At 42.2% G+C, this 18,302-nt stretch overlaps 1 protein-coding gene across 5 annotated transcripts in view; it reads left to right on the top strand.

The window, feature by feature from the left end:
- Window positions 1–18,302, top strand: part of ADAMTSL3 (ADAMTS like 3) — a 359,890-nt gene that overhangs the window by 235,138 nt on the left and 106,450 nt on the right. For all 5 annotated transcript variants that reach the window (XM_025893321.2, XM_073882182.1, XM_073882183.1 and 2 more), the window contains exon 16: window positions 12,708–12,994. In XM_025893321.2, the coding sequence (XP_025749106.2) occupies window positions 12,708–12,994 (287 nt within the window). The remainder of the gene's footprint in view (window positions 1–12,707; window positions 12,995–18,302) is intronic.

Raw genomic sequence — 18,302 nt, 5'->3', positions numbered from 1 at the left:
TATTTTGATGGGGATTGCATTGAATGTGTAGATTGCTCTAGGTAGCATTGACATCTTCACAATGTTGATTCTCCCAATCCATGAGCATGGAACGTTTTTCCATTTCTTTGTGTCTTCTTCAATTTCTTTCATGAGTATTTTATAGTTTTCTGAGTACAGATCCTTTGCCTCTTTGGTTAGATTTATTCCTAGGTATCTAATGGTTTTGGGTGCAATTGTAAATGGGATAGACTCCTTGATTTGTCTCTCTTCTGTCTTGTTGTTGGTGTATAGGAATGCCACTGATTTCTGTGCATTGATTTTATAGCCTGCTACTTGACTGAATTCCTGTATGAGTTCTAGCAGTTTTGGGGTGGAGTCTTTTGGGTTTTCCACATACAGTATCATATCATCTGCAAAGAGTGAGAGTTTGACTTCCTCTTTGCCGATTTGGATGCCTTTGATTTCTTTTTGTTGTCTGATTGCTGTGGCTAGGACTTCTAATACTATGTTGAATAGCAGTGGTGACAGTGGACATCCCTGCCGCGTTCCTGACCTTAGGGGAAAAGCTGTCAGCTTTTCCCCATTGAGAATGATATTCGCTGTAGGTTTTTCATAGATGGCTTTTATGATATTCAGGTATGTACCTTCTATCCCTATACTCTGAAGAGTTTTGATCAAGAAAGGATGCTGTACTTTGTCAAATGCTTTTTCTGCATCTATTGAGAGGATCATATGATTCTTGTTCTTTCTTTTGTTAATGTATTGTATCACGTTGATTGATTTGCGGATGTTGAACCAGCCTTGCAGCCCAGGGATAAATCCCACTTGGTCGTGGTGAATAATCCTTTTAATGTACTGTTGGATCCTATTGGCTAGTATTTTGGTGAGAATTTTTGCATCCATGTTCATCAAGGATATTGGTCTGTAATTCTCCTTTTTGATGGGGTCTTTGTCTGGTTTTGGGATCAAGGTAATGGTGGCTTCATAAAATGAATTTGGAAGTTTTCCTTCCATTTCTATTTTTTGGAACAGTTTCAGGAGAATAGGTATTAATTCTTCTTTAAATGTCTGATAGAATTCCCCTAGGAAGCCGTCTGGCCCTGGGCTTTTGTTTCTTGGGAGATTTTTGATGACTGCTTCAATTTCCTTAGTGGTTATAGGTCTGTTCAGGTTTTCTATTTCTTCCTGGTTCAGTTTTGGTAGTTGATACATCTCTAGGAATGCACCCATTTCTTCCAGGTTATCTAATTTGCTGGCATAGAGTTGCTTATAATATGTTCTTATAATTGTTTGTATTTCTTTGGTGTTGGTTGTGATCTCTCCTCTTTCATTCATGATTTTGTTGATTTGGGTCATTTCTCTTTTCTTTTTGATCAGTCTGGCCAGGGGTTTATCAATCTTGTGAATTCTTTCAAAGAACCAGCTCCTAGTATCGTTGATCTGTTCTACTGTTCTTTTGGTTTCTAGTTCATTGATTTCTGCTCTGATCTTTATGATTTCTCTTCTCCTGCTGGGTTTAGGCTTTATTTGCTGTTCTTTCTCCATCTCCTTTAGGTGTAGGGTTAGATTGTGTATTTGAGACCTTTCTTGTTTCTTGAGAAAGGCTTGTATTGCTATATACTTTCCTCTCAGGACTGCCTTTGCTGTATCCCAAAGATTTTGGACAGTTGTGTTTTCATTTTCATTGGTTTCCATGAATTTTTTTAATTCTTCTTTAATTTCCTGGTTGACCCATTCATTCTTTCGTAGGATGCTCTTTAGCCTCCATGTATTTGAGTTCTTTCCGACTTTCCTCTTGTGATTGAGTTCTAGTTTCAAAGCATTGTGGTCTGAAAATATGCAGGGAATGATCCCAATCTTTTGGTACCGGTTGAGAAGTGATTTGTGACCTAGCATGTGATCAATTCTGGAGAATGTTCCATGGGCACTAGAGAAGAATGTGTATTCCGTTGCCCTGGGATGGAACGTTCTGAATATGTCTGTGAAGTCCATTTGGTCCAGTGTGTCATTTAAAGTCTTTATTTCCTTGTTGATCTTTTGCTTAGATGATCTGTCCATTTCAGTCAGGGGGGTGTTAAAGTCCCCCACTATTATTGTATTGTTGTCAATGTGTTTCTTTGCTTTTGTTATTAATTGCCTTATATAATTGGCTGCTCCCATGTTCGGGGCATAGATATTTACAATTGTTAGATCTTCTTGTTGGATAGACCCTTTAAGTAGGATATAGTGTCCTTCCTCATCTCTTATTACAGTCTTTGTTTTAAAATCTAGTTTGTCTGATATAAGGATTGCCACCCCAGCTTTCTTTTGGTGTCCATTAGCATGGTAAATGGTTTTCCACCCCCTCACTTTCAATCTGGGGGTGTCTTTGGGTCTAAAATGAGTCTCTTGCAGACAGCATATGGATTGGTCTTGTTTTTTAATCCAATCTGATAGCCTGTGTCTTTTGACTGGGGCATTGAGCCCATTTACATTCAGGGTAACTATTGAAAGGTATGAATTTAATGCCATTGTATTGCCTGTAAGGTGACTGTTACTGTATGTTGTCTGTGTTCCTTTCTGATCTTTGCTGCTTTTAGTCTCTCTCTTTGCTTAGAGGACCCCTTTCAATATTTCTTGGAGGGCTGGTTTCGTGTTTGCACATTCCTTTAGTTTTTGTTTTTTCTGGAAGCTTTTTATCTCTCCTTCTATTTTCAATGACAGCCTAGCTGGATATAGTATTCTTGGCTGCATATTTTTCTCGTTTAGTGCTCTGAAGATATCTTGCCAGTCCTTTCTGGCCTGCCAGGTCTCTGTGGATAGGTCTGTTGCCAATCTAATATTTTTACCATTGTAGGTTACATATCTCTTCTCCCGAGCTGCTTTCAGGATTTTCTCTTTGTCTCTGAGACTCGTAAGTTTTACTATTAGATATCGGGGTGTTGACCTATTTTTATTGATTTTGAGAGGGGTTCTCTGTGCCTCCTGGATTTTAATGCCTGTTTCCTTCCTCACATTAGGGAAGTTCTCTGCTATAATTTGCTCCAATATACCTTCTGCCCCCCTCTCTCTCTCTTCTTCTTCTTCTGGGATCCCAATTATTCTAATGTTGTTTCGTCTTATCGTATCACTTATCTCTCGAATTCTGTCCTCGTGATCCTGTAGTTGTTTCTCTCTCTTTCTCTCAGCCTCTTTATTTTCCATCATTTGGTCTTCTATTTCGCTGATTCTCTCTTCTGCCTCATTTATCCTAGCAGTTAGTGCCCCCATTTTTGATTGCACCTCATCAATAGCCTTTTTGATTTCGATTTGGTTAGATTTTAGTTCTTTTATTTCTCCAGAAAGGGTTTCTCTAATAACTTCCACGCTTTTTTCAAGCCCAGCTAGTATCTTTAAAGTCATGATTCTGAACTCTAGGTCCGACATCATACTAATGTCTGTATTGAGTAGGTCCCTGGCTGAGGTACTACCTCTTGTTCTTTTTGCTGAGGTGATTTCTTTCGTCTTGTCATTTTGTCCAGAGGAGAATAGATGAATGAGAGAACGAAATGCTAACAGGTTTACAACGTCCCCAGCAAATATACTGTATACAAATCAGAAAAGACCTGAAACCAGGGGAAAAGAAAGGGAAAGAAAGAAAAAAGAAAGAGAAAAAAGAAAAAAAAAGATAAAAACAAAAACAAAACAATACCAGAAAAGCAGAATATGATCAAATATGATCAGGCTAGTGCATAGATCAGTGCCACACACTAGATTTGGGGCGTATTTTGGTCTGTTAGAAAAAAGTGCCTCCTAAAATTTTAAAGGAAGAAAGACATATATGTACAAAATAAGGGTTGATACAATGAAGGGATAGAAGATGGCTGTAAAGATGAAAATTATAAAAGATTTTATAAAAGGACTTGATAAGATAAGAAGTTGTTTGAAAAAAGAAAGAAGATTTAAAAAAAAAAAAAGGAAAAAGGGAGAGAATGTGATCAGGCAGGAGACTAGAACAGAACCATACACTAGTGATTTAGGGTATATTTTTATCTGTTAGAAGAAACTGTATCTCAAAATTTTAAAGAGAGAACAACTTATATATATATATATATATGCCAAAAATAAGGGTAACTACTATGAAGGGATAAAATATGGCTCTAAAAATGAAAAATAAAAAAAAAATTTTTTTTAAAAAAGAGATTGATAAGATGTTGGTTGAAAAAGGGAAAAAGAAAAAGAAAAAAAACAGTTAACAAAAATTAACTTTGATGAACTAATGAATCATGGTAAAAAAATGCCATGAATTCTATGTGCAGTATTCCCCTAGCGCTGGAGTTCTCCCGTTCTCCTTGATCGGTAAACTTGGTCTTGGCTTGCTGGCTGTTCGCGCTGATCTTCTGGGGGAGGGGCCTGTTGCTGTGGTTCCCAAATGTCTTTGCCGGAGGCGGAATTGCCCCGCCCTTGTCGGTCCGGGCTAAGCAAGCTGCTCGGGTTTGCTCTCAGGAGCTTTTGTTCCCTGCAAGCTCTCGGTACAGCTTTGGAGGACCAGGGCAAAAATGGTGGCCTCCCAATCTCTGCCCGGAGGAGCCGAGAACTCGGGGCCCCGCTCCTCAGTGTGCCCTCAGAGAAAAGCAGTCACTTCCGTGTCCCCGGTCTCTGGCCGCACTCCGTGCTCACCCGGCCTGTGACTGAGCGTTTCTATCTCCGGCACCCGACCCCGTGTGGAGTCTCCAAACCCAGCAGATCCCTGCGGTGCGTTCCCGCACCGCTCCTCCCCGGGAAGGAAGGGGAGTCTCCCCGGATCTGCTGCTTGTTGGGTCCCTGCTGGAGGAGCAGTGGCCCGACTGGGCCGCGGATCACAGTTTATGGCAACCCCGAGCTGAGAGCCCGCACCTCGGCTCCGTCTCTGCAGCCGGCTTCCCCGCTCCGATACCTGGGAGCTCTGCTGCATTCAGGCTCCCCCGGTCTTTCTCTGACCCCAAGGGTCTTGAGACCCCACTGTCCCGCGAGGGTTCCACCCCCGCTTAGCCACTGGAGCGACGTCCCTCCGCGGAGCCGGCTTCTAAAAGGTCCGATTTTGTGCTCCGCGGCTCTAGCACTTGCCAGAAGCGGCCGACGGAGGCCCCCTCCCCCGCCGTCTATCCTCCCGAATATCGCCTCGGATTCACTTCTCCGCACGACCTACCTTCCAGAAAGTGGTCGCTTCTCTGTTCAGAGAGTTGTTGCTACTCTCCTCTTTGATCTCCTGTTGAGTTCGTAGGTGTTCAGAATGGTTTGATCCCTATTCAGCTGAATTCCTGAGACCAGACGAAATCTAGGTCTCCTACTCCTCCGCCATCTTGCTCCGCCCCCCTAATTCCACCAATTTGATTCCAACACCCCATGAGGAGGTGTTATCATTAACCTCACTTTAGGGGTGAAGATACCAAGGCACAGAAAGATTAGGGCATTGTCCAGCATTTCAGAGCTGTTAAGTGGTGGACAGTGATTCTCTGGCATGTGATTCTAGAAGGAGCTCCAGTTTAATGTTAAGTGACTTGAATTCAAGCTTTGCCCATCCTTAGGTTGGTCTAATAAGGTGGACAGAGAATTTAGTTGTTATATTACCGTACTGTGAGGTTTAGGGGTCAGGGAGAGCTTCTTGAGAGAGATGGTGCGTGAACTAAGGTCTTGAGATGTACACGGGTGTCAGGTGAGCAAAATGTCAAGTATTTGGGATTGCATGCCAGCCAAGTGGTCCACGTGGCCATGCCTGGCTGCTGACATACTGACGGTGGAGAGGGGCCTGGAGGCTAGAGCGCGAGGCAGCAAGGATGTGGCTGGAAAGAAAAGCATGTCTTGGAGGTCTTCGTGGTTCACTAAGGAGCTTGGACTTCATGTGGAGGCAGTGGGAGGGTTTTAACACGTGATGTCATCATGATTACATTTTAGAAAGATCTTTCTGGCTCTCTGCAACTTGTTGCTGATCATTAACTATGATAAAAAAAAAAAAACTGCAGCCAGTCTCAAATTGCACATCTCTGTCTAGATAGGGCATATCTGCTGGGGTGGAATTTCTGGTACAGAAAATAAGCACATCAAAGGCATTGAATTTCTATGGTCAAATTTCATTCCAAAAAGTCAGTATGTGTTTGCCTGTCTATGGCAGTCCCGGAGCCCACCCTCTTTCCCACACATTCATCAACATGGGGAAACGACCTTTTTGTTTTTTAAAAAAATGCTGCTTTCTAATACAGTTGACTCTTGAGCAACACGGGTTTGAACTGCAGTGGGTCCACTTACACGTGGATTTCTGCAGTGTGGCACTATAAATGTATTCTCTCTTCCTTATGATTTTCTTAACATTTCTTCTCTCCAGCTTACTTTATTGTAAGAAGACAGTATGTCAGAAGTATAACATACAAAATAGGTGTGAAGACTGTGTACGTTATGGGCAAGGCAACAGTAGGCTGTTGGTTATGAGTTTGGGGAGTCAGAAGTTACACGTGGTTTTCTGACTGTGGGCAGGGAATGAGGAGGGGGTCGGTGCCCCAAAACCCTGAGCAGTTCAAGGGTCAACTATACTTTTCATGTTTTCATGGTGTACATGTAACTTTGATCCATGGGGAATGTGATATGTGGTGTCTCTCCCCAATAATTAACGAATTGCCCAGCACTATCCGAAAATAATTTGTCCTGCCCACTCTGATTTCACAGTGCCTTCACTGTGCAAACAGGTACCCCATTGCCAGCCCCATAGTATTGGAGTTACTGTAACTTTTTAGTCCTTTTTTTCTCTCAGACTGTGCATGGGCAGTATAATTGTTATTCCTTTTAAACATGCTCCTGACTGTCCTCACCTAACCTCCCATAACAACTTGAGAGTTGTCTTGTCTGTTTCCAGCCTCCCCAAAATTGGATCAGAACCGTATTCATTTGCTAAAATAATTAAGGGGGGGGAAACAAACATTTTACAACTTGGAATCTTTCCATTCGGAGGCATGCTGTTCTCGCTGGTTATTCCGGTCTCTGCGGTTAGAACCCCCTATCGTATTTTGTGGTTTTAATCAAGTGGCCTGTACTTTCTTACAAACTTTTTATTCACCAACTCAATTTTCTTACATGTTTTAAGCTTCAGTTGTTTTTTCATCTGTAATGTTGGGAAAAAACGGTACTTGTTCAAAAGGTTGTAAAAATTATATTCAAATAATACATGTACCGTTCTTAGCGTGGTGAGTGTTGGCTGAATTCTGGGAAACGTGGTAATTTTAGGATAGATAGATAGGTAGGGACTATTTTATTGAACTCTGATTTTTTTTTCCTAAAAATCTTCAATTAACTTTACTGTTTCCCATAGTTATCAAGTCATCATCAAAGAATAACTTCATCTCTTCTTTCCAAAAATTTTTACTGGTCTTTTACCTTTTCTTATCCTATTTTGTTATTCCTTATACTTCAGATTTCATTTATTTATAATATATTAAAGATATATAAAGATATATTAAGGATATATAAAAGAGAGAGAGAGACTGTGAGCACAAGCAGGGGGAAGGGGAGAGAGAGAGAGAGAGAGAGAAGCAGACTCCCCGATGAGCTGAGAGCCCGATATGGGGCTCGATCCCAGGACCCTGGGACCATGACCTGAGCTGAAGGCAGACAGTTAACTGACTGAGATACCCAGGCATCCCTAAACATCCCATTTCTATTGGTGTCTCCATCTTCAAAATGAGTGTGTTGATATAGCTTGCTTTATTACCAACCTATTTCAAAGTTCCTGATTTTTTTAAAAAAGTGTTAGCCAGGTTAGAAAATTCAAACCTTTTAAATTGCTTTGGCTGCTGTGAAAATTCACTGCAAACCAAGTGGTTTAATACACATTTGCCAGATCAGTTCTAGAGGTGAGGAGCCCAGCAGATTGTTGCCGGTTCCCCTGCACTGGGTCCCACCAAGCCAAAATCAAGAGCCTGAGCGCCTCTCTGGGGTCCCGGGGGAGGATGTGCTTCCAGGCTCATTCGGGTAGTTGGCAGAATTCAGTTCCATGCAGTCGTGGAATTGAAACCTCCACTTCCTTGCTGGCTCCGGGAGTTGTTCGCAACTTCCAGAGGCTGCCTGCAGTCCTTGGCTCCTGGCCCCTTCCATCTCTGAGCCAGCAATGGTGGGTTGAGTGCCCTTCACGCTCTGAATCTCTCTTGCTCTTTTCCTGCATCTCTCAGACTCCAGCCAGAGAGGCTTCTCTGTTTTTAAGGCCTTGTGTGATTAGATTATCCTGCTAGGGCAGTCTCCTTATCTTGAGGTCCATAACCTTAACCACATCTGCAAAATTTCTTGTGTCATGCAATACAACATATTCATAAATCCTGGGGACTAGGGTGTGAGCGTCTTTGGGGTGGCCACTATTCTGCCTAACACTCTAGGTTTTTATGATAATCATTTTTTAATCACTTTTTTTCCTGGAAGACAGTGTGCCTTTCCAAGCTGTGTTTTAGGCAGTTTTTAATCCTTTTTCACATATTTTATTTTTGAACACTTTTTCTGTTTGTCATGGATTGGAACCCCTACTTGAAGAATCCAGGTAACTTCAGTATCAGATTCTTTTTTTTTTTTTAAAGATTTTATTTATTTATTCATGAGAGACGGAGAGAGAGAGAGAGAAGCAGAGGGAGAAGCAGGCTCCCCGCTGAGCAGGGAGCCCGATGTGGGACTCGATCCCAGGACCCTGGGATCATGACCTGAGCCGAAGGCAGACGCTTAACCATCTGAGCCACCCAGGCGCCCTCAGTATCAGATTCTTTAGATTCTCTCTCACTTTGTCTCTAAAAACGGCCATTTTAAAAAGTCCATTTTGGGGGCGTCTGGGTGGCTCAGTCAGTTAAGTGTCTGACTTTTGATTTTGGCTCAGGTCATGATCTCAGGGTTGTGAGATCGAGTCCCACGTCCAGCTCCACACTCAGTGCAGAGTCTGCTTGAGATTCTCTCCCTCTCCTTCTGCCCCTCCCCGTGCTCATGCTCTCTCTCTCTCTCAAATAAATAAATAAATCTTTAAAAAAATAAAAATTTAAAAATTTAAAAAGTCCATTTTGGAGAGGTGTGATTTACATACAGTAAACCATGTCTATTTAAAGGATGAGCTTTAAGAGGTGGAAACAGCCCTACGGCCTCAGCCTTGGGCATGATACTGAGCACTTCCATCACCCCAGACAGTCCTCTCTGCAGCCTGTCCTTCCCCTTCACCCCTCCGATTGCTCCAGAAGCTTCTCTTCTCTCTCTCAGCACTGTCAAGTCCTGCCTGTGTCATCAATCTGATCATCAGCCTTGATTCTTCTGTTTTCCAGGTTCTGAATTCCCGATGAGACTAGGAATCATGTCCTTAAGCTTCACAGTTTATATCTTTAGCTCCCTAGTTTCCCATTTTATTCTGTCGTTTTATCATCTTGTGTCTAAACTCTCATGGTAGGGAAGTGCTATTCTAAGTTCTTCTGCCAAGCACAGATGTAGGGAACGTGCTCTGTTTCTCTGGTTGTGTTTTGTGCAGACATGGTGCTTCAGATGTTTTCATGCGGCTCTGTTCCTTTTTCTATCCTTAAAATTTTTTTTCTGTGAGGGAAAAACAAAACAAGACTCAGAACTGTATGAACACTGTAATATCTTTTGTTTAAACAATAATAGGAGCCCCTGGGTGGCTCAGTCAGTTAAGCATCTGACTTCATGATCCCAGGGTCCTGGGATTGAGCCCCACATCAGGCTCCCTGCTCAGTGGGGAGCCTACTTCTCCCTCTCCCACTGCCCCTTACCGTGCTTGTGTTCTCCCTCTCTGTCAAATGAATAAATCAAATCTTTAAAATAAATAAATAAGCAATAATAAATTTGAAAATTTTTTTAAATCCGCAGAAGAAAATCATGCTAGTTTATGCCTAAAGTTTGAGTTACCATAGCTTTTCTTTTTCCCTCTGAAATCACTCATGGCTAATCTGGACAGCCCTCGGATCTGATTTTTAAGAGGACCCTTAAAAGGACCTCTGAAAACCAACTTGAAACATCCCAGTTGCCTTAGGAAAGCACTGGATGCAAACCATCTTTTGCCCTGTTGGGAAATGAGGTGAGCCCTCTTTCCTGCCCCGTATTCTGTCAGGGTTCTGGATCACAGGAGACCCAGGAGTCCAGCCTGAATGAAAAAAACCTACTTCTCATTAAAGCAAAATCCCAAATTTTAAGTTTTTATTCCTAAGGAGAAAGGAAAGGAGAAAAGTAGTGACCGTAAAAGTACAGTACACACAAGGTTAGAAAATTCAAACCTTTTCAAACTACAAATAAGAAGTGGAAGCCCCCCCTTTACACTCTAGACCCTGACACACGGAATCACTTCCGGAAAAGAGGAATCATACAGGAATCAACGTATGTAGACATATGTGCTATAGATACACAATTATATAATATATACACTACATATGCATATGTATACCTGAGTGTATTTAGACAGAAGATCATAGTATATGAACTACCCCGTACTTGCTTCATTTAACTATCTCTAAGAGGAGGCCATTCCTGCTCAATTAATATAGACCCACACCCTTAAAAAATACTTTATTTTAGAGAGCGAGTGAGTGGAGAGAGCGAGCGAGCACGTGGAGCCTGCTTAAGAGTCTCCCTCTCCCTCATCAGGCTTGTAGGGACAGAGAGAGACAGAGAGAGAGGGAGAGAGAGAATCTCAAGCAGACTCCCTGTTGAGTGTGGAGCCCGATGCAGGGCTCGATCTCACGACCCTGAGATCATGACCTGAGCTGAGACCAAGAGTCAGACGCTCAACCGACTACACCATCCAGGTGCCCCATACCTACCTCCTTCTTTTAATTGACCTCATATTATTACATTGTATGGATTCCTTGTCTTAAATTTTTTTTAAAGATTTATTTATTTATTTTAGGGGAAGGGCAGAGGGAGAGGGAGACTCTTAAGCAGGCTCCACGCCCAGCACAGAGCCCAACTCGGGGCTTGATCCCACGACCCTGAGATCATGACCTGAGCCGAAATCAAGAGTTGGATGCTTTCTAGTTCTACTGGGGAAAACATCAAGGGAAGAAAAGAGCATTGTGCAAATATTATTCCAGTAGCTCCTCCATCCTGGGAGGTCGGGCAAGCCCCCTCCTGGCCTAGGAGGGCTAGGAGAGGGAGAGAAGGAGTTTTCCGCTAACAGTTTTTAACACAATAAACAAAATTTGGGGGGTTTACTGGTAGTTCTTTCCTGGGCTCATGCATAGCAATGGTGTTGTATTCTGCTGAGTGGAATGTACTGTTTCGGACAACTGTGATGATATGTCGTCTGTGGAGAGAAGATTGGAGGACTCGGAGAGACCCTTATTACCCTATCTTTCTGAGATTTTGAACATTAAGCCTTGGAACTACATCTTAATCATTTTCTGAAGTGACTTAGTACATTACCCTGTGCATAGGGGTCTGTATCCACTTAAGCGTAGGAAATGATGCACACCATATTCCCTCATAGCATTTATGGTATGCGTTCATATATCATAGTCTTCGGGAGGGTTTTGTAGTAAATTAACCCATTTAACAGGACAGCACCCACAGTTCCCCAGACTTATTCTATTACTGAGCTCTTCCTTGTCTCGCACTTGGGAGTGTCTCATGATGTAAGTGTTGCTTCAGGATATCTTGAATACCTGTGTCCCTCCTGAATCTATGCTTTTAAATTCAGTGCAGGAATCAGCAAACATCTTCTGCAAAGGCCCCGACATTAAATATTTTAGGCTTTGCTGGCCAAACAGTCTCTGTTGCAGATACCCAGCTCTGCCATGTAGCACAAAAGCAAACAGAATTTATGCCATTCACAAAAATGTTACCCTTTTTTCCCACCCCACGCGATCCATTTAAAACCATCAAAATCATTCTTAGCTAGTAGGCTGTAGAGAAATAGGTGGGCTGGAATTGACCTGTAGACTGTAGGTGGACAACCTCTGATTCAGTGGATAATAATTCAGGATCAGAAATAAATACTTTATTCAGCTAGATTGTGGAATATCTAAGGTATTTTCAAGAAGATGTTCAGTGTATTTATGTAAATAGAAAAGAATATGTAAGCTTCATCTATGTTTTCTGCCAAAAACATATGTTGTCCTGTAGCTTAGCGCCTAAATATTGAGGGTTGAATAAAACCCTGCCAGTTAAAGGATAAGCCTGATAAAGATTAGATAAATAAAAATTGGTGAAAAATCTCCATATTATAAAAGAAATCAGATTAGAAATTTTCACCGTGGAATTTCTTTATTACCAAATTAAAAAAATCAATTATATATGTTTTTAAAGATTTATTTATTTGAGAGAGAGAGAGAATGAGAGACAGTGTGCCAGGAGGGGCAGAGGGAGAGGGAGAGAGAGAGAAGTAGACTAAGCTAAGTCTCTGCAGCCAGGTGCGGGACTCAATCTCACGACCCTGAGATCACGACCTGAGCCGAAATCAAGAGTCGGACGCTTAACCAGCTGAGCCACCCAGGCACCCCCTAGTTTTAATGATATCATGCAAAGGTCCTAGCACAGAACTTGAGTTATAAAATGGTTGCAAACGTTCAGTATATCTCTAGGGAAAATTCTGTTGTTAATAAGATTTGAAAATTTGTTGGTGACATAATTGAGCATCAGTAAAAATATGGCATTTCAAATGTTCTGAATTCCCTCTGAATAAAGTTACTTTTTCGCTTCAGAGAATTCTTGTCACTCTTCTGTGGCCCAGATGTAATGGTTGTGTGTCCTCTCCCCGCCCCGATTTTCCATAGGTTCATTCCAGAGCCCTGGTCAGCCTGCAGCACCACATGCGGGCCGGGCGTCCAGGTCCGAGAGGTGAAGTGTCGCGTGCTCCTCACATTCACGCAGACGGAGACTGAGCTGCCTGAGGAAGAGTGTGAAGGCCCCGAGCTGCCCACCGAGCGGCCTTGCCTCCTCAAGCCATGCAGCGAGGGCCCTGCCTCCCGCGAGCTGGACGTCTCTCTCCAGGAGGACAGCAGGATGACTTACCACTGGGAGTATGCTGGCTTCACCCCTTGCACGGCCACATGCTTGGGAGGTACTTGATTCTAGCTCGGGGGACAGTCTCATCTTGTGCTGCTAATGGTTTGAGAAATCACTAAATCATTCAAGCCAAATACACAAGTTAGAAAAGTCTAAAGGAGGTGACATCATTTGGATAACTGAAAACCTTGCCATTTCTTTCTTTCTTGTCCATTATGATTATTTTCTAGGAAGATAAAGGATAGTGGGATAATATCATGGCCAAAAAAATTAGTACATTCCTTTGGCCTAAGCATCTGAATAAATGAGATGGGGAAAGAGGCCGCTGAGTAATATGGAATAAATAGGAAAACGCAGAACGGGTAAGTCGAGGCAGTCTTGCCCATAAATCAGTGTTACAAAGTGAGATTATCTGATGGCACTCTGTCAAGAGTCATCCTCAGAATATAGTCAGGCTCATACCCGCACGTTGGGCTAGAACACACTGATGACTACGGTTTACGTGTATACATGTGGAGTCACGTGCATAGGCAGTGGACCTGTTAGGATTAGGAAGTGCTAATATGGTCACGGGGCCTCAGTAGGGTAGAAGTTGGCCCCAGGATTATTAAGCATTCCGGAATCCAAAAGGGAGTGGATGAGTAGAGAGCTGGAGTCCAGATAGTCATTCTCCAGGGCTCTCTTTTTTGGAAGGAAATAGAAATAATTGGAAAGCTAGATCTTCTGCTGATGTGAAGGGGGCCCATCTGATCAGGACTCCAGGGCTCCTGACACCCTACCCATGGACTCCGGTGGTTGTGGCAAAACTTGGTGACTAAATGTGTGCTGACTTCAGTCCCAGACAACGGTGGGAAGAATACAAGGAGCTGCTGCCTTAGAACGCAGTTGGGTCAAGTGCATGCTCCACTCCTCTTGGTGGTCCTGAGCCCAGTACTTGGACCTATCAGGTCTTGGAGCTCAAGGTCCCATCACTGTGCCTGAGCCCCTCACCCTTTGTCCCCCAGGCTCTTAAGTAAATTCCCAGTCCTTCCCATCTGGTCTCCAAGACCTGATGGTATTTGTCTTTCTCCTGTCCTAATTCAACCTCGAGACCCACCTGTCCTGACACAGGCACCTGTTCTCTAACATTGCTGGCCTGCAGTTGACCCAGGTGGAGTGACATATGCTTTACCCCAGGCTTCAGCAAAGCAACTGCTGCCTTTCATATGGACTTATGCACCTAGAATTTAAGAAAAGAACGCTTACCTACTCCCGCATTCTCTCTGCTCTCTTACTTGCTTCGCCCTGGTTTTTAGAAGCCTACCCAGCTAGCCAGGAATTTAGATTTTCTTATTCCCCAGGACCCTAATTTGCTGCCAGGGCACATAATCTCAGCTGCAGCTGTGCTGCGGCCCGGAACTTCACTCCTGTGCCCTCTGAGTTCAGGACCCTGGGCACTGCCCATGATGTAGCTTGGAAACCTGAAATTTTTTTTTTTAATTAAAATTCAATTAATGGGCGGGGTAGCCGGGTGATGGGTATTAAGGAGGGCACGTGTTGTGTTGAGCGCTGGGTGTTATACGTACGCAACTAATGAATCGTTGGACACTACATCAAAAACCAATGATGTACTATATGGTGGCTAGCTGAACATAATAAAAATAAATAAATAAATAAAATTCAATTAATTAGCATATATTGTATTATTAGTTTTAGAGGTGGAGTTTTGTGTCTGATCAGTTGCATTAACACCCAGTGCTCATTCCATCACGGGCCCTCCTTAATGCCCATCGCCCAGTTACCCCATCCCTCCTACCCCCCTCCCCTCCAGCAACCCTCAGTTTGTTTCCTAGAGTTAAGAGTCTCTTATGGTTTGTCTCCCTCCCTGATTTCATCTTGTTTTATTTTTCCCTCCCTTCCCCTTTTGACATGCCCTTGGCGATAACAGAAACTGATACTTTCTTGATGATTCTGGAGAATCCCTCTAGAGCTAGTTGCTGTGATGAGAAATGGTCCCCTATTCAGCTGTGATTATAGATGTCTGGAACTTTCTACTACATTACTGTGAAGTGTCAGCTGTCTGTACCACTTCTGAACTACTGCATTCCTGCAGTTTCACCAGAAGCCTGGAGCTTTGTCTTTTATTATGAGAGCAGAAACAAATCCTACTATTGCTTGTGCATCCTCAAATCTGTTAATCTCAAGCTTTTTTTTTTTTTAAAGGTTTTTTATTTATTTTGGAGAGAGTGAGAGAGAGAGAGAGAGATCATGGGAGAGGGAGAGAGGGAGAGAATCTCAAGCAGACTCTGAACTGAGCACAGAGCCCAATGCAGACCCTGACCTCACATCCTGAAATCACGACCTGAGCCAAAATCAAGAGTCAGACACTTAACCGAGTCACCCAGGCACCCCTCAAGCTTTTGAATGTTGACTTTGGTAGAATTGCTATTTTGTCTAGTACTCTGTCATCCTTGATTTTAGTTCTTTCCCTGACTGGAAAATTCCCCCTCGATTTGGGAAAGCATGACATGTTGGGTCCTTGGAACTAACAGAGCAGTTGGAGTTGCCCAAGGGAAGATGACCAGGTTAATTCTGATTCAGTTGGCAGAGTCTAATAGGCCTCATCTTCGAAGCTTGATGTCAAAAATGTTAGAATCTGCTCTTGTATTGTGTACCAAGGTGGCCCTAGAGTCCACCTCCAGGATAGCTGAACCCATGGGAATGACTTTCTTTTTCTTTTTTTTTTTTTGGTAATAGCTTTATTGAAATGTAATTCACATACCATACAATTTATGTATTTGAACTATACACTTTGGTGGATTTTAGTATATTCACAAAGTTGTGCAGCCATCATCACAATCAATGTTAGAACACTTACCCCCCAAAGAATCCTGTACCCTTAAGCAGTCATTCCCCATTTTTCCTCAAACCCCCATTTTCCCGACCAGTGGCAGCCCCTGGCAGCCCACTAATCTACTTTCTGTCTATTCTGGCCATTTCATATAAATGGAATCACATAATAGGTGGTCCTTTGTCATTGTATTCTTTCACTTAGTGTAATGTTTCCAGTTGAAGTTCATCCATGGTGTAGCGTGAATCAGTACTTCATTCCTTTTTATGTTGAATACTATTCCATTGTATGGATAGACCACATTTATTTATCCATTCATCAGTTGGAAGTTTGGATTATTTGCATGTGTTAGGTGTTGTGAGTAGTACTGCTATGATCATTCAGGTGTTATATTTTTATATGGGCATAGTTTTTTCATTTCTCTTGGGTATCTACCTCGGAGTAGTAGAATGAGTTTTTAATCCATTTAAAACATACAAGTTTTGTGAAACTTGGCTAATTGAGTTTATCCTTATTGGCGTTGTGGCCCTTTGGGTGTGCTGTGAGAAGGGGAACTGCCTTGAACATGTCAGAAGTGCAATTCACCATTCAGATGGTTGATGGGAAGGTGCCCATTTACTTTCTGACATCCTCTTGTGAATCTGGAACCCATTTTACAAATTTTAACAGAGATCAACTTGGAAATCTTTCAATACCGAGCTAAACAGCAATTTAGCCTTGTGAAGGTGTATTATTATATTGTTTAATCCTAGAATAATATCATTTAAATGAACTTGGATATCCATGAACCCAAATTTTACAGTTAGGGAAACTGAGGCTCAGAGGCTGTCACACAGTCTAAAACAGAAAATAATTCTCACCCTTTAGAGAGGGTTGGTTGAAGTGCATACAATAAGCTTTCTAACTTGGCAAAAAGTAATGTTTTTAACTTTGTGGGCTCAAGCTTAAATTTTCCTTTTAAATAGATCACTAAATTCTGTAAAACTGAAGGCCTAATGCTTGAAACCAAAATCCTCTCTAAAGGCAGGGAACTGCATGTCTGCTCTGTGCTAGACTCCATGGCTCTGGGTTCTGAGCTCAGTATTAGGATATAAAATGAATAGGACACCATCCTTGACTTGGTGGACCACAGCTTTGGTTATTTGCCTTTACTGTCTTGATGGTACTACTTACACGCAGGGATACTTGCCTCTCTGTGATCCATTTTAATGTGCTTTTGGAGGCTCAGCCTCTATGAGTCCACTTATGTGTAGTTATGAATGCCGATTTTAACCCTCACCCTGGTCTGCTGTAACTGAATACCACAGGAAAATAGAATTTCCCCAGGCACCTAGTTATTTCCCCAACATTCCTGTTTCTGATAGAAAAATAATATATACAAATTACAGATTTCTGAAAAGATAAACCTTTGGTCGTGCCCTGATAATCTGTGTATTTGTATCTTCTAACTTATCTTCACATCATACAGAAAATCAAAATAAATCTTATTCGTTGTAATGGCTGATACTTGAGAACCTTTCCTAGGTCTGCTTTCATACCGGAGTGGCAACAGAGAATTCTTTTTTAATTCCCGAAAGCATGAAGAATGCAGACATATTGAATTTCCAGCTTCCAGGGGGCACATGTGTGCACGTGCATGCGCATGCCTGTACACACAGACATCCTGGAAGATATCCTTACCTTTCCAAGACCCCCTGCTAAGGTTCTGTAATTTACTGCATCCTAAACAGTCCTCACCGGAGTTTCTTTGTATTTTATTTTATTTGTTGCACTTACGACCTTTCATTTTTACCTTGGTATTTTCTAGTAGCGCAAGCTAGTAGCAGATGCGTGGATTTTGAAGCCTGACCGCACTTTGAACCCTAGCTCTGCCACTCTCTTCACTCTCTTCGGGCCACTTACATAAGTTTGTAGGGGCTCATTTTTGTCAAATGAGAAGAGCCATCCCTACTTCATGAGGGTCAACGGAAGGATTGAATGTGCTTATTTAACAAGATGATGTAGGAGAAGTGCTTAATCACAGTGCTTGGCACGTGGTCTATAATAAGTGTTAGTGGGATGATTATTTTATCATAGAATAATAATAGGGCGTTCTTCTTATAATGCTCCCATTTTTTCTCTTTTAAAAATTTGATTTTCTGAGCCCCTTAAAACATCTACTCATTTTTAAGTCCATTCTTACTAATTCTCTAAGTAAAATAATCATCTATAATTAATGATGGTTTCATTTTTTTCCTTTCACATTTATTTATCTTATGTAAGTTTTATATCTCATTGCATCATCTAGAATCACAAAAACAATAATAAGGAATGTGGGCAATGCCAACTTTGCCTTTGTCCTGATAGTAGCAGGAATCTCTCTGTTGTTTCGTTCAAAAACATTCTACAAATTTGTTGCATGTTTCTTTGCCGTAGGCACTGGGTTGAGTGATAGTGACTCACACTTGGTGGGGGAAGTGCACTGATCTCATAATCACACACGTATATGTAAGTCACGGCTGGTTATAGCAAAAGAGATACATGGTGCTCTCAA

The sequence above is a fragment of the Callorhinus ursinus genome, unplaced genomic scaffold, assembly GCF_003265705.2.
Source record: "Callorhinus ursinus isolate GAN/ISIS: 27379988/994484 unplaced genomic scaffold, GSC_fseal_2.0 scaffold45, whole genome shotgun sequence".
Lineage (NCBI taxonomy): Eukaryota > Metazoa > Chordata > Mammalia > Carnivora > Otariidae > Callorhinus > Callorhinus ursinus.
The sequence above is the reverse complement of the archived record's forward strand: the minus strand, read 5'-3'. Positions and strand labels throughout refer to the sequence as shown.